Raw genomic sequence first — 16,095 nt, 5'->3', positions numbered from 1 at the left:
GAGTTTACGAAAACAAAATCTAGCACGACACACAGTTGTTTTCGGGAGCGGTGCGTGACGAGCAGGTGGTGCTGATTGAAACTTGCTGTCACCTCTAGTGATTAGGTATGTGTGATCTTCAGTGTGTAATAGCACCCTCATCTCCTGCGTAATTGACTGTCGTATTGATTAAATAACATATGCAGTGGGTAATGTTTGTTTAGGAACTCAGGAACTCGAAGTTCTTGAACTTGTGTGATTGAGGTGTTAAACATCCTCTGGGATGCCGAGGTTTAATGTGAATGGCAGCTGTGTGATGAAAAAAAAGAGATGCTGTTCTTAAGATACTGTCTACTCTGTTCGATATAACGCTCAAGGCATTATATGATACAGTACATATAATTTACATATCATATATGTTGTGATGATGAAGTATTGCCAAGCACTAATTCCAGTTTTTACTTCAACATTTCTTATGGAGAGGCAATGCAGAGAGATAAACTGACATTTGGGCCTTTTGCAGTGATTGTTGTAAAATAGCAGCTCTAGTTTCCAGTTTAGTTTCTAGCTTTGAGTCACTGAAACTGAAAAATATGGACAGCTGTACAGGTGTCTTTATTATAATGATATTACTTATGATCTATTGACAACACAAGACATATAACAGCCAACTAATATTACTTACTAGTGCAGCAAGAACGACTAAAAGTCAGTCCCAGATTTACTCATCTGGTGGCTTCTTGCTCACTCTCTCCTTAGCTTCCTCCGTCAACATCCCCTTCTGTCCCTTAGCCTCTACCACTATGTCCATAGAGGCTGCTGAGGCCGGTTACATTACCTGCTTGCCTAGCTTCCCTGCACCCTGGGCCTGAACACCTCCTCTTCATGGTGTCCAAAACACCCGTGGTATAAACACTAATGCTCCACAGTGCCCTGAGTTTACAGTCCAGGCAGCCCAACTAACAAACTGATCAAACATTAGCAGCAGCTAACAGCACCTATAATTTACAGCAGTTTACTTTACTGTCCATCAGAGAACTCTGTAAGTCATAGAGAGTTGATGCATCAGAGGGAAAACAACATTTTCTCTATAAATCAGAATCAGTAAAATACTAGATGTGTGTGACTTAGTGTTTTGTACTTCTTATGGGTGATGATACACAGGGCACAACGTTTAATAGTGCAAGGGCAGACATACAGGGCGCAGAGTGGGAATGACAGAGACATCATTTACCATGATTACACGTCAGGGTAGCATCAAAATGATTTAAAATCTGTTATTTTATGGTAGAAAAGTTACACAATGTTGTTTAAAAGAGGAACTCTTTTTTTATGTATGAGCATAAAAGCACCAGGTTTTGACAAGCAGGACGAATGAGTGGAATAAAAATGCGATATCTCTGATTCTGCTGCATTGAACCATATTGTAAACCGTGAATCACAAGTCTGACAACGCTATTTGATGCTACAGCGTTCTCTGATAACTGTTTCAACTGGACCCAGATGTAGAGAACACAACCACATGTGTAACTGGGGGATTTTATTATTATTTTTTTATTACAGAAACACAAGAACCTACTTTCAGAGTGGGCAGGGAAAACTCAGCTGGCCAGAGACATAAAACTCTGAACGAACCAAATAACTCTCGTAATGAGACAGAACAGATTGGTATGAGGGTAACTTGGCATTGGCGCCGCCAAGACGCAGAAACCAGGATCTGGAACAAAGTATATACTGTATAATGAGTTTAACAGGGCATGCAAATAAATCTAGGAGCGGATTAGTCAGAGAAACTATTGACCATCCTGGTAAAGGATCAGAATTAGCACCATGAACAGGAAATATCTTGTTGTTGTTGTTGTTGTTGTTGTTGTTGTTGTTGTTCCTTTGGTTGTGATTTGGCTTGAGGTTTTGTCTTTAATGACAGGCTGTCGCAGCAGCTTTTGTTGTTTTCTCTGTGATTGATAATGTATACTGTACTGTATTTCCACATATGCACAGACTTAATATTTCATATCAGTGTGACCTACAGTATAATGGAAGTGCAGGTAGGAGCTCTTATATAAGAGTAAGACTTTACATTAGTGGGACAAGCTCTTTTGTGCTGTAGATGCACCAGCTCTCTCCAGGTCTATATCTTTTACCCATAGATGGCAGTGTGTCCATGAGTCTCCAGCGTGGCATCTCTGTCTCTGCTGGTCTGTAATGGTGTGAGAAGAGGCAGACAGCCGCTGACAGGCCTCCGTAATGTAGATTTACCATAATGGCCTGCAAGGAAATGAGATGTACACTGTTAAATAGTTTGGAAAGACATCTTGCTCCGCTCTGCTGCGGCCTGACCTCGCTCTGCGAGCCGGTGAAACACCAGACCAGATCATTGATTTGACAAATGCCTTCACTAATCATACGAGTGAAGAAGTGGGAAGAGAGGACAAAGGGGAAGAAAAAGCAGTCACTGTATGTCTTATCTTTTTTTTTTTAATCTCGCCTCTTTTTTTGTCAAGACGTGGGATGAAGCGATCGGAACCTGTTGATAAGGCCACAGCGGCAGAGGGGTTGTACATTAACGAGCGCCATTGACACATGCTCTTACCCCGTCTGTTGTGAATTTACCACCTCCTCTTTTGTCCTTTCACTCGGGTCCCTCAATTAAGCTTGCCTTTTGTTCCCGGGGCTCATATAAAGCCAGTGGTCTGTGTCATTCTCCTCATCCATTATGGATCAGCACCAAGAGGAGTAAGAGCAGCGGGGTGTTTTTAATAGAGAGATGTCTTCATCTTGTGTGCTCTAGAGGCATTGATAGACTTGATGGGTAAGAAGTGGACTGGATGAGTGTGTGTGGAAAAAGTAACGTACATGGTGCTGTGCACTGATTTTGTTTTCATTTGTGTTTCGCAGAGATACGTTATACCTGACTTTAGATAGATGTCTCAATTCAAAATTCTTTCAATCAGGACTAATTTGCAGTGCATTAAAACATTTTCTTAACTAAAAACATGGCTAACCGAGCAGCCATGTGAATCTTTGTTTTGGTTCTTGAAAAAAACAGTTAAAAGGACACATATCTTTACTAGAAAAGTAACGAAACAAAGAAGATTTGGAAGTGCAGGAAAATGTGCAGGAAAATGGTATACTGTACATCTCACAGTTGACAGAGCATGAAAGAGAGGCTCAGGATAGTTTCCTCGGGCAAGCGAAAACGAAATACTGCCTGTTACCATGGCAACCGTGGGAAACGTGGCTCCTACAGTAGCTCTGAGTTAGCCTGGGGGCAGGGTGGCTGTCCTTTTTTTAAGGCTTAAAGTAAGTCGGTCTTTGGTTTGATGAAAGTGTCTAAGTTACATTCAAATAGTCTAAAAGCAACATAAAAAACTGGCCTAACACCACGGACCAGTCTGAGATATCTTTGTGAAACCAACCCCCCAAGTGTCTGTTATCTAAAAAGCAGTTTTGTCTTGAGATGTCTCTTGAGCTCACCTGGCAGCACTGCCGCTTTGACAGTTTCTCCCTGCAGATGATGAGATGTGTGGGACAGATAGTTTCCACTATCTGTGAAAAGCCATAAGCCAAGTAGTTTTCACTCTGCAGTCTGATTTCAGTACTTTTGGGTCGGTAGACACCGCAGACTGAATTGAGGGCTGGTATATATCGGCATTTCTTTGAGCTCTATTTACGGTGACAAATCTTATTTTGGCTTGTTGTGACAGTCAATATTTCTGACATCTACTGTATATACCTGGAAAACTTTACAACATAGTGTTGCCTAACTGTGACAACTGGCAACTTAGCTGTTGTCTCCTGTCATAGCTGGAGCATACATTTTACAGGGTTTATGATATGGTGATTTCTGTTTTAATTTTCTGGTTTGATATGTTTGAAAATGTAACATAAATATAGCTAGTGCTGTTTTTATGTTTTTGGCGACAGTGCAAATTTAAAAACACAGCCTTGTCTCGTGTCTGGAAACCTTTCAGTGTGAATAACATCAAGAAATACAGATCAGATACTGTTTAAGTGTGCATCTTTGTGTGTGCGTGTGTGTGTGTGTGTGTGTTTTAATTGCATTTCTAACACAAGTGCTTTTCTGGCTCTCTCTTCATTCTGACTGATGTTTTCCTCCATCAGTGTGTGACACTGTCTTCCCCCTTTACACTCATAATAACCCGCTGATAGCATCAGAATCAAAGCCCTCTGCCGATCCTGATGCCAACCTCTGTCCTGTTGCGCTCTCGCTCTCACTTTCTGTCCCACTATTTCTCATTATCTCTCTCTCTCTCTTGGTCTAAATCTCTGTCTTTCATGTCTCGTTCTCTCTCTGTCATTCTCAGCAGCCTCCCTCTGTCACCGTCCCCCTGGCTTTCCCTCAGCTCTAAAATAGGAAATGTCTAAATTACACTTGCTAATAGGTTGCAGCGGCACTGTTCCCCTCTCTCCCACCCCTCTGTCTTCTTCTTTTTGATTCAGTGTTAGGGTCAGAACACATTTCATTTGATTCTAAATGAAAGGATTGTTCTTATCAACTCTTGAAAAAGAAGGAAAACTCTCCTCTCCTCTCCTCTCCTCTTCTCTCCAGATGGGAACATCAATTCTTAATGCTCATTCTGCCACGCTGGTACCCATCTCCCCTCCCCGGGCATACAAAAACCAGAGCACAGGGCACCATCTAAAAACACACAGTATCGTGCTTAACTCATCTGAAAGACCTACAAGAAGGTCTTCTCTTTTTAATAAACACTCCCAAGACATCTGATCTGAATCCTCATTAAAACTTGATGCAGTGCAGACACATCAACAGATCATTAACATATTAATTTGAGACATTAGAATGACTGCTCTCAACAAACTAGACAATCACTGAGAAGATTGGCAGCCTCCTTTGGCCTCTAAATTGTATTCTGCTGATGGGTTTGTTTAGTTGGAACTTGGCTACATTGCATTAGAGCTGAGAGAATAAAGAAAAGCACTATTTGTCAAGTACAGATAGAAAAAGTCTGCTTTGCACAAAATGGCGGAAAGTGACAGACATAAATGACATGTTTCCCAAACCAAAGAATTAAAGATCCCCTCTTGATATTGGAAATACAATAACTTGAACAAAATAAAGCAGCTATTACAATTTTCAAAAGGAAAAGGGACAAAGGACATTACGAGCTGTTGGGTGTGGTCAGAGGTGAAACAGGAGCTGGTAACAAGTCACTTTTAAGTTGATTTTTTTGTTTAGTTTTTAATTCATTGATGATTATCTTATTTTAGTCCAGATTATTTTGGTCATTTAATTGCACACTTACTGTATGTCCAACCAACATTCAAAACAACCAAACTCAATGACTCAAAGGGGAGCCATTTGTATAGTGCTTTTCATGCAAACAAAATGTACTACTAAGTACTTTCTTTGCATAACAAAACAATAATACCTCCCCCATCAACACACAAAGCAATGAATGACTTTAATTAATAAAGCACTCAGCTTGCAATAAAAATACAAACTGAGGAAAAGCTGTCATAAATCTCATCTATTTGCAATGTGGTAATGCCATAGGCAGGATTAGAAAGAGATAAAACATCAGAGTAACAAAAGGATATACCAAGTACTTAACACATTAAAATATATGAATAGATAAATAGACAAATTACATTTAATTTTGCATTCATTCTCTGTTGCTCTCGTGTCTTTAGGAAGTAATAGTAATAAAATGATGCCTCTCCATGGGGTTTTGTTCTGACTTTAGGCATAATTAAGGCCATTAAAAGGCTTTATAAACCAATATAACGATCCTACAATCAATTCTAAAGCACACAGAGAGCAAGACTTTAAAATTGGTGTCTTTCAGGTCCTAGTTGACACATGTACAGCTGAGTTTTGAAGTAACGAGAACTGTATATTATTAGCTATATTTTTTCTAAGAGAGACCGAAAAGTATAACATTAATCAAACCTCCTCTTTATAAAGACATGCATTAGCGTTTCTGTGTTGGAGAGAAACAGTCCCACTCTGGCAGTGTTCTTAGGATGATAAAATGTATTACTAGCTTTTTTTCTAATGTGAGGTTAAAGACTAAGATCTGGATCAAAGCTAATTATGAGGTTTTTTACTTGTGGACAGGGGTTTAAGGGTGTTTTAAGGGTTTAAGGTGCTTACAGTTTCGCATTGCGTTCTCACATGTGTAATCAGCATAGCTATGGAAATTCATGCCATGTCTTTCGATAATGAAGTGTCAGCATGTAAATGTTAAAAAAGAGTAGGACCTAAAATTGAACCTTGAGGAACATCACAGTTAATTTTATAGCTTTTAGATGAACATTCATCCATTACATCCAAATTCTCTATCAGATAACATTTGAATCAGTCAGAAGCAGTACCAGAGAGACCAATGAAGTCTACCTAAAAGAATTGAGTGATCTACTGTATCAAAGTCAAGTAGTACCAATACAGGCTATTTTTTCATATCCATATTGGTCCAGAGGTCGCTTGCAACCATGAATTGTCCTGTCTTAGTGCAAAAAAAAAAACAATACGTTTTTTAAATATTGTGGTCCATAAAATAAAAAATAAAATAAATTTACTGGTTAAAAATTATTGAAATTAACTCATTTCAGCACTACTAATATTACGATGGTGATAATATGTATTTGTTATCCTTGCCAGTCCTTTCAGTTATACCAGTATAACAGTCTGCCAATCATGGCTCTGCTACATTACTTGTTTTTTTCCACCAGCATTTTCTGGCCTCACAAGTGTAGTTTCATTGTATTTTCTGTTAAACTGGCAGTAGTTGAATCATAGTAGACGCTGTTACCCCAATGTAAGTTTGGGCAGCGATCCATGGCAGACAGGATGGCTAGATGTGCTCATTTGTTACTATGGCTTCAAGTGTGCGAGGAACTCAGCTATTATACACCTGTAAATGTCAGGGCTAGATGTTTTCTGGTTGCATAGTTACATTTCTTCCTGCTACGGTGATGTATGTCAGATCCATTTTCTTCCATCTATAAATATTCGCTTTCACTGTATTTTGGCAGAGATGAGGAGAATCATACATTCTGTAATTGTGGGAGCAAAAGTGATTCCTCTGACCAGAAGTCGAACTCTTCACTCATTTTCCATCCTACGAGTATCCTAACCTTTATTTTACCAGAGAAGGCTGAGCACAGATGGCTCTTTTTTTTTCTTAACCAGTATAATTGCTTTATTTTCTCGCACCTTGACAATAATTTTCTTTTTCATTAACTTATCCCACCCAGATATTTCCATTTATCAGTAATCCCAGTTTTCCCCAGTCAAATCTTTTAGGCTATTTAAAAGGTCTCTCACTTGCTTCCTGTGCCTGCCATCTAATTGTAGTTTTAAGGTTTTGTTACAGAGAAGTTACTTAATGTCTAATGCAGTTGTTAATAATTTGACCTCTTTAACCTTCCTCATTAGCCACCAGTGCTAAGTGATGGTTGGGCAGTGGGCGGCTCCAAACAGAAAGAGCTAAAGCAAACAAATGGTATGTGTCATTAAATTAGATGTTACCAATGCAGGCAGCCTTTAAGAGCACAGAGACTATTAACACAATAACCAAAAAGCAATTAGATTGACTTAAAAAATGGCTCGTGTGGTTAGAGAGGTGAGAGAGAAAGACTTAGAGACAGAGAGGAAATTATAGTATCGGGACACTGGGTGACGGTGATGCAGCTGCTGATCGCTGTGGTCTCGACAGTCTGGAGCCAAGCTATTCAGATGTCACAGGTAGATAAATGTCAGATTATAACTTGTCATATTATGTAGGTAAAATGAACTCCTCATTCTTATATAACATGCATTCTCAAATAGTGGCCTGGGCCAAGAGTCAGGTTTTTATTCCTTATTTTCCCAGATAAACTCAAAACTATCTTTACTTGGTCACTTTACATGTTTTTGTCAATTTATTCAGCATAATGTATAGTTCCACATCAGTGCAACAGCAGACTCAGTCCTTTTGTTTTTTTGTCTCTTACAGAAATACCATTTCATTTCAACCATTCAAACCCAGTCTTCTCAGGTATTTGTGCTTTTCTATCAACAAGCCACCTTAAATGCACCTGACCCTTCCAGATGATTTTGTTTTTCATTAAAAGTCGTCCAGCCAACTTTTCTTTTGGTAAATCTACAGAAAGTGGAAGTGAAAACTAGACGCAGCCTTTTACTGGCAACACTGTTGGAGGAGATTTGCATGTGTTATCTCAGCCGTTGCATTCTTTTGTCACAATGTTGTGTGGTTTTATCACCCTTTTTCACTTTTAAGAGCTGTATCGCCTAAACTTTTTATTTACATTGTCTTTGATTGTCCAGATGTCTGTCCAGTTGCGCACTGCAAGATTCAGGTTTAGTCCTTCAAAGGTACAGAGCTAAGAAAACATTTGTTTCAAAAACATTCACTCAAAGATGCTACAAAGATTTAAATCTTAAAAGTAGACTTCACTAGGTCTGTTTTTCTCAAAGTGCCTTTGTGGTGTAATAAACCTCTGTTAAAAGTGTAGACATCTGTCTTTATCTATGTCTGCTGTCAGAACAAAGGGAGAGCCAGACTGACAGACTCAGATTAATGCAAATTTTTTTGAAGCTTCAAGTGAAATCCATGAATATGACTTAAGTTTGGATATTTTCTTGTCTGAAGAACACCTCAGTTTGCATGCCAGTCCATCTGTTAGCCCAAGTCTATTTGTTATTCAAGGGAGAAGTACGCAGCTTTAAAGAAAGCTCTGAAAAAGGCACTCTTCTGTCCATGCAAATTGAAGGTATTTACTCTCAGAGATGTCTAGTTGTATCCTATTAGAAAGTAAGAGCGCACTCTGATCTGGAGGGTGAGTCAAGAATAAATTACGTCAGGACAGCACCAGGTGTGATTGCATGCTTTTCGTACATGTAATGATGCTCACGGTGGGAAATCTGCTATTATAAGGAAGCAGACATGATAGGAAATGACAAAACTTGTGTTGTCATGGGAATAGACAAGATAATAGGCATGTTTGTCATGGCCAGGCATGAGGAGCTGATATCTGTTTTGAAGGTTGGCTGACTCCGTTTCATGTGAATGATAAACTCTCTGATTGTTTTGCGGCATCAACATGCAAAAGCGTTGGGAAACAGAAGAGAGGCTTCTACTGAAATATTGAGGCATGTGGATTTGTGTCTCCACGCTGCTAGTGTGTGGGCTTGCATAGAAAACAGAAAACATACCCTTTAAACTAACAAGCATTCCAGTTTCCAACCGACTGAATACCCCTTACCTCACCCTTTAATTTTAATGAAAGAGGAGCTACAGTGATTGTGGAACTGCTGAAAACGGTCCTGTCTAGAGCGAGTGTTTGGTTTGTCCATTCTGGGCTGCTGTAGAAACATGGTGGTTCAACATGGTGAACAAAAACATTAGAGTTCTTATTTTTAGGTGATTATAAGAAAAATAGATCCATAGTTATGAATATTATATTCCATTTCTGTCAATGGATCCCCTTAAATATTACATACTGGACCTTTAACTGCAGGTTTTTCAATATCAAGACCTGATATATCAACCAACCTCAACAACACTCAACACCTTCAACCGCATTTCCATTTGTCTTACACTACAATGATTTATTGTTATTTTTCATACATCAGGACCACACAGTGGGGACTCCAGACTTTAATATGCATGGAGGAAAGACCGCATACACTTCTTGTAATGTACTTTCCGTATGAATGACAAATCATCTACTCTAGGTGTAAAAGGTGCAGTGCTTTTGCTTTGGTACAGGTTGTTTGTTCCCAAGCCGTCTAGACCAGGAATATGAAATTTAAGGTTATACATGTTCATGCGTGTACGTTCAGGCATATACAATATTTCATGCATAACGAAATGTCAATGCCTACATGCTGCATTCTGTGAGTGGTTTTGTAAGCCAATGGGTGAACACGGTGTACGTGAGTATTGTTTTTAGTAAACCAGTTCAGTTCAGTTTTGCCCACGATTGGCAGTCATGGACCAGTGTGCGAGCGCTCTGCGAATGCTCAATAACTCTTTTAATAGGTTGCAGCAGATTGAGCTGTGATGCTTTTCAGCTGAGACATTTTTGGGTCAGAGTTTTCTTTTTTCTAATAATTGCTTTGATCACAGGAATAATTAGGTTTTTCCTCTTACCGTAGCTCCAAACACATATGTTAGCAGACACAGGCACCTGCTCACACACATTTCTCTGCCATCCTTCAGTGTGCCATGATGTACCTTTTTGTTTTTTTTAAAAGGCTGTAGAAGAGGTAACAAAACAAAGAACCACTGTCAGGTCAAAGATTTAATGGAAACTCAATCTTCTTAATGCCAAGGAAGCTTCACTTTAGCATACCAGGATAAGAAGCGATAATCACTCTCTTGAAGCTGCTGTTCTAACTGTTGGGCATGCTGTGCTCAAGGTGGAGACTTATAGAGCTCAAAATTCAATTACAACACCCCCCACAGTCTTTCTTTCCTCCTGAGTTCTTTTATCTTAGAAGTGCAATCATAAAGTGTATTCTTAGAGGTACAAGTAATCTGGCATGTTTTGGGTTTTCAGATAGCAATTATGACTGTGCAACATTTGGGCAACAGAAAGTAATTTCTATAATGTTTGTGTCTGCGTTAACGGCAGTAAATCTGTAAAATTATGTAGCAGAAAGGAGATTTCTTTATTATGAATATGCTAAAAACTTTGGACCACCGTAGCAAAATGGCTTATTTTTCTGAGTTTAGAGTTTTGACATAACCGAGTTTCCCCCCTGCAGCAAATTAAACCATCAAGGTGCTAAATATGCACCGAATGAAGAAAGTTTTTCCACAGGTTTAATTTTGTGAAATGTGATTTTGCACGGCAGAGTTAAAGTAGTGAGCTGTGTGTTTTGTATCTGTGTGTGTGTGTGTGTGTGTGTGTGTGTGTGAACCATTTGCTTATGATGTGTCTGCGCATGTATGATATTGACAGTGACACGTGCGCATTATAATCCAATTTTTGTTCCTCACTCAGATCATGAGAATTCCTAATTAAGCACTTTACATGCCTTAACGTTTCCGCTAAATATTAATTAAATCATTCCACTACACATAATCCCAATATTAATCGCACGAACAACGTCCCATCTCATCATTTTCAGCATTGCACGCTGTTTGCATCCAATTCTCTGTATCCCCTGCGAGCATTCATGTAACGCTCAGAGGTGTGATGGCTAAACAAAGGCTGAGTACTTCAGATTAGAGCAGATGATAAAATGAAACTTTTATAATCCCTGTGGGGAAACTGGGTCATTGCAGAAGTGGAGAACAGAAGACGAGAAAGGAGAAAACGACTTGCAGATAATACAAGTAATTACAACTAGAGAACATACTGTACTGAGGCTAAAACACAGGATGAGTTAAGACAGGGCATATTTGTTGGCAGCAGGAGGTTAGAAACGTTATGTTCATTTGGACGGAGTTGAGAACATATGTTCGAAACATATGTTCTGAGATGTAACTCAACCATTTACAGATTTGTTTATGTACATGTAACTGCGTGTAATGAAGCCGGAAAAGCTCTAAAACAATAAAAAAATGGACCATGCGTTGCCGCCTGTTCAGGTCACAGTGACGGGCTTACTTGTTTCAAACAATCACCCCACTGATTTGATCAGTATTGTCGCAGGCGCACAGTTTGATTGCAGGCTGAATCTCTCATTATAAACTCAGTGTAACGTAATCAGATTTAATCGTCTGAGTCCTTGTAAGTGTGTCAAATGAACTTTATTGATCCAGGCAGCTAAATTGGGTCATTACAGTAACAGCGATCAAGAGGTGTGTGTTTTTCCGGAGACATGAAACAAACCATTTCTCTGATTCTCTGTTGATGCCTGAAGGAGAAATTAATCTTTTTGTGTGACCTTCAATATATGGCGGGGATGTTTTTAGGAGAGCTGGTCTTGAATTTCAAGTAGGACGAGAGGATGCGTTCTGTATCGTTCTATACATTTCTTAGTGTGCACAGAATGGTCGTACTAATCATTCTAGCAATACTGCCACTTAAACTTAAGAAGAAGAAAGCAAATATGCTCGACTTTATTGTTTGGTTTCTGAAATGCTCCTGCAGTCTCACCATTGTTCACATTTTCATTTCATTTGTCTTACCAGTGAGCCACTTCTCAATACCCTGTTTTGCATGGCGGGACAATAGTGTCCGTCAGTATGACAATTAGAAAACAAGTGGTTATTGTAGTGTGCTGACAACTTTACAGGAGTGCATGCAATTTTTTTATTTATTTTTTAAGTATACACTTTAAAATTACCCTGAGATCTCAGTAATCCACAAAAGATGAATGTTTTTTTTTTTTTTAAATATGATATCATTCTTTTGTAGAATTTAATACTAAATTGTTACTTTCTGCACCTTAAAGCTGCATTCATTTACTTTTCGGCCACTTGTCGATAGTGTGCCAAGCTGCGGTCAGAACATTGATATCTCATATGTATGTATCGCCTTATTAGGTTGTCATTGTTCTAGCCATGTTTTCGAAAGCTCTGCTTTGGTGTCCAGCAATCTCTGAGGAAAACCTCTGGCTCTTTAACTTCTACAGTAAGTGCTCCTCTGTGTTCCCCAGCCGGTGACTAGCTTTGTTGGCAGTTTGGTGCTGGACAGGTAAATAAGTATTTTGTGCTTTTTCAGTGAAAACAGCTTCCGGAAGTAGGAAATGGCAATTAAAACAAACCAAAACAAGGCACTGAAAGATGCTAAAAAGCTCCGAGCTGAAAGGAACTGCACAACTGTGATATGTGTCTGTTTGTTCATCACTATGTGTGACGTCACTGATGGCTACATGGAAATCTAAAAAATAAAATACTCAAATGAATCAAGCTACAGAGTTTCAGCATTTGTTATTAACTGTGCCCTTGTTATTGTCAACAAAATCTGATCATGGCTGTTTTCTTCGCATGAGTCATGACCATCTTTAGATGCTGTTATGTCACCGGGCCTGTGACATCTCTTCTTGATACTATGAATAGCTAATAGTTAATAGGAAATGTTTGTCCATTAGTATTCCTTCCCATCTGCCATCTGATTTTACACTTACATTTCATATCTTGGTCATTCAGCTGATGCTTTGCAGCTAATGAGACGTGTTCAGGGAGCAGGTCAGGGTACAATCAAAGAAGTACAATCTGGTAAAATCAGGATATTTTGTGCTGTTTTCATTTCCGGGAACAAAATTGCTTTCAGATTTCTATTCAGAGAGTTGGGACATGATTTGACCTGGTGTGAAAAAGGATATTCTGGGGTGAACGAAAAGCGTTTTTCACCTTTTGTGTGATACAGGGCTGAAAAAGGGCCGTGGTTTGGTCGTGATGGATGGTAGATGGCAGTGGTTTGCTCTGATTGGAGCTATTCTGGACACTTTGAGACAGGAAAAAAAAAAAAAAGAAAAAGCTACAAAGAGCACTCTTGAAATAAAAGTAGAGCATGCACACAAACAACCAGATGGTTTTGAAATGATAGGTTTGAGTGTTTGAGCGTGTGTGTGTGTGAGTGAATCTTGCACTGCAGGTATATTTTTATACATACAACACTCTATTTTCTGACACAAAAACATTAATATGACCGCAGGGTGTCATATTGATCTGATTATACATATCCCGCACATTATAATAATAATATTATAATTTGTTTGATGGTTACCTTGGAGGAGGATTTGATGTCTTTAGATTCAGGTGCATCAAGATATTTTTCTCATTTGTGAACAAATATCTTGGTGTTCTTTGTTCATCCCTCACTAAGCTCAAACCAAAAGACGATGTTCTCTGGCTTTACACGTCCTCAGATTCAACTAAGAAAAGCTGTAGACAGGTGTGGAGTGCTGTGTGTGTGTGTTTTTAATGCATGCGTGTGTGATCAGGATGTCAGTGTTTCTCCACGCGTGATCAGCACACCCCTCCCTTTGTCTGAACCAAGCCAGCACGGAGCTGATTGGATGCATCAGAGCGAGAAGAATAGTGATTTCCACACCTTCCGTCTCACGTGCGCGCGAATTAAAATAAAATCTTATGCTGTCTTGTTCCACGAAACAGCAAGCGAGCTGGCCCCGATCTTCATTTTTTCCTCAACACGTACATGGACCGATAAACAAAGGCCTCTGTTATCTGAAGGAGGGGAACGTGAGAAATGAACTATGAACGATTAGAAAATGAAAGAAGATTGCTTTTGATTAGCACTCCTTAATTAACTCAGTCAGCCGCCTGCCTGCTCCCTAGCCAGCCCATCAACAATGTATGGCCTGACGGCGTGATTAACTCAACTTTGTGTGTGTGTGTGTGTGTGTGTGTGCGCATGTTAGACAGAGCGGATGCTTGCTATTGTTAGTGTAGCGAGGCACAAAGATATTTTTCTTCCTCCTGATTTTTGTCGTTTTATATTTAGAAAAAACAGACAAACCTTGAATCTCGTTTTGCTTTGACATCTGTCTGCATGCTGTGCATCGCTCACTTTGAGTGTTGGCGTGCGTGTGTGAAAGTACTTTTTCCATTGATATGCATGATGGGAAACGGCTGGCCTTCGCAACATGCATGATTAGCGGCACGGGACTGGTGTTACACCACAGCGCAGCACGCTGCCAGGTTACAATGAGTGGCACTGAATGATTGATAAGGGGGGGAACAAAAGAAAAGGAGGGATGAGAGAAAGACAGTGAGGAGGAGGATGAGCGGGTAAGGAGGGAGGAAGATTTCAAAGGTACAGTAGGTATGAAGGAGGAAAAAAAAGAGGAATGAAGGTTGCATAAGCAAGCAGGAGAAGAGGCTGTGCCTGGGAAGAAAGACGCAACAAAGTAAAGAAAAAAAAAAGAAACCAGATCAATACTTTATGGAGGAGAAGACTCAACAAAAACAAGGACATGTTTTTAAAGGGGAAAAGAGATGAAAGAAAGTTGGAGGTACAAAAAAATCCAGAACAAAGGATGGGAAGCAGGAGCTGGAGGGATGGAGCGATCTCATAAAAAGATAAGATATGGAAGACGTGATTCAGAAGAGCCCCAATTTCACAGTGGTGTGAGTGCCGCAGGTTTGTGCTGTTACGCCATTACAAGGAGCTCTCCACTTGATTGCGCATTAGTCCTATTGTGGAGGGAGCTCTGCACATGTTTTATTTAGCAGGCTCGCTCCTGGGGCTGAGCGGCCTCGGCTGGAGCAGGACGGACGATTGTTTGTTCTCCAGCCTGATGTGTGCTCGGGGTCGCGGATGCAGAGCCACGTCTCCTTACTGCTAATGGACAGTGCCGCATTAGTCAAGTGTGTCAGCCTTTGCCCCGCTGTCTCGACAAGAGGCATCAACGCTATTATCGCCCGTCAAAGCTCCCACTTTGGAGAGGATATTTAAGGTTTTTCTTGATTTCACAGGAGGCTTAGGTTACGAGTCATATCTAATGTGGGATTTCTCTATTCCTGCCCCTTTCTTCTGCTTTTGAGAATCACTTTAGCAAAGGCGGTGCAGGGCCACGTGGAATGCGTCTAAGGTCAAACTGACTTAAGCTGTCTCCTCTCGTCCCTCTCCTTCCACACCGTGCCTTCCAGCTGGTAGCAACAGCAGATCAGCTTGTCCATGTTTCACCCTTTGCCATCACGGCCCTGTGGTGAATCTTTCTCTTAACCTCTGTTGACCTGCAAGCGGTTTCCAGCTGCTTCTTCTCGACTCTACAAGCCAGATAAATGAGAACGACTTTATTTCAGACAGCAGTTTGTCCCGTAAGCTGTGATGCCCGCCTTAGAATTAGAAAAACTTTTAATCTGCATGTGAAAACAGAAGAAATCTGCAGGATGAACTCCTAAATCCCAAATATCAAGCTGATTATCAGGCAAAAATACTGTCTGACCAGATGAAACAGGTCAGACACTGACCACATATTGATACGCTGACCACACTTAATAAAGATTTGTTTAACAGTAAAGATTTGTCTTCGCCTCCAAAAGCTTGGTGAAGCCATTTAACTCCCGCATCAACTTGATTATTGACGTGTTGGCCACCTCTAGTTGCTTTTCGGTTCCTTTTTAAACATTCAAACTCTCCCTTCCTTCTTCTCTCTGTCTTGTGTTTGAGATCTCTCGTGGTCTGAGGGGAATCCACTGTGTG

At 40.0% G+C, this 16,095-nt stretch overlaps 1 protein-coding gene across 3 annotated transcripts in view; it reads left to right on the top strand.

The window, feature by feature from the left end:
- The window catches only part of snx29 (sorting nexin 29), a 129,657-nt gene that overhangs the window by 43,353 nt on the left and 70,209 nt on the right, over positions 1 to 16,095 (top strand). For 2 of the 3 annotated variants that reach the window (XM_027289169.1, XM_027289171.1), the window contains exon 15: positions 7,962 to 8,003. The exons of the other annotated variant lie outside the window; for it this stretch is intronic. In XM_027289169.1, the coding sequence (XP_027144970.1) occupies positions 7,962 to 8,003 (42 nt within the window). The remainder of the gene's footprint in view (positions 1 to 7,961; positions 8,004 to 16,095) is intronic. 3 annotated transcript variants of the gene reach the window in all.

The sequence above is a fragment of the Larimichthys crocea genome, chromosome XVI (assembly GCF_000972845.2).
Source record: "Larimichthys crocea isolate SSNF chromosome XVI, L_crocea_2.0, whole genome shotgun sequence".
Lineage (NCBI taxonomy): Eukaryota > Metazoa > Chordata > Actinopteri > Sciaenidae > Larimichthys > Larimichthys crocea.
This window is presented reverse-complemented; position numbering and strand designations above follow the sequence as displayed.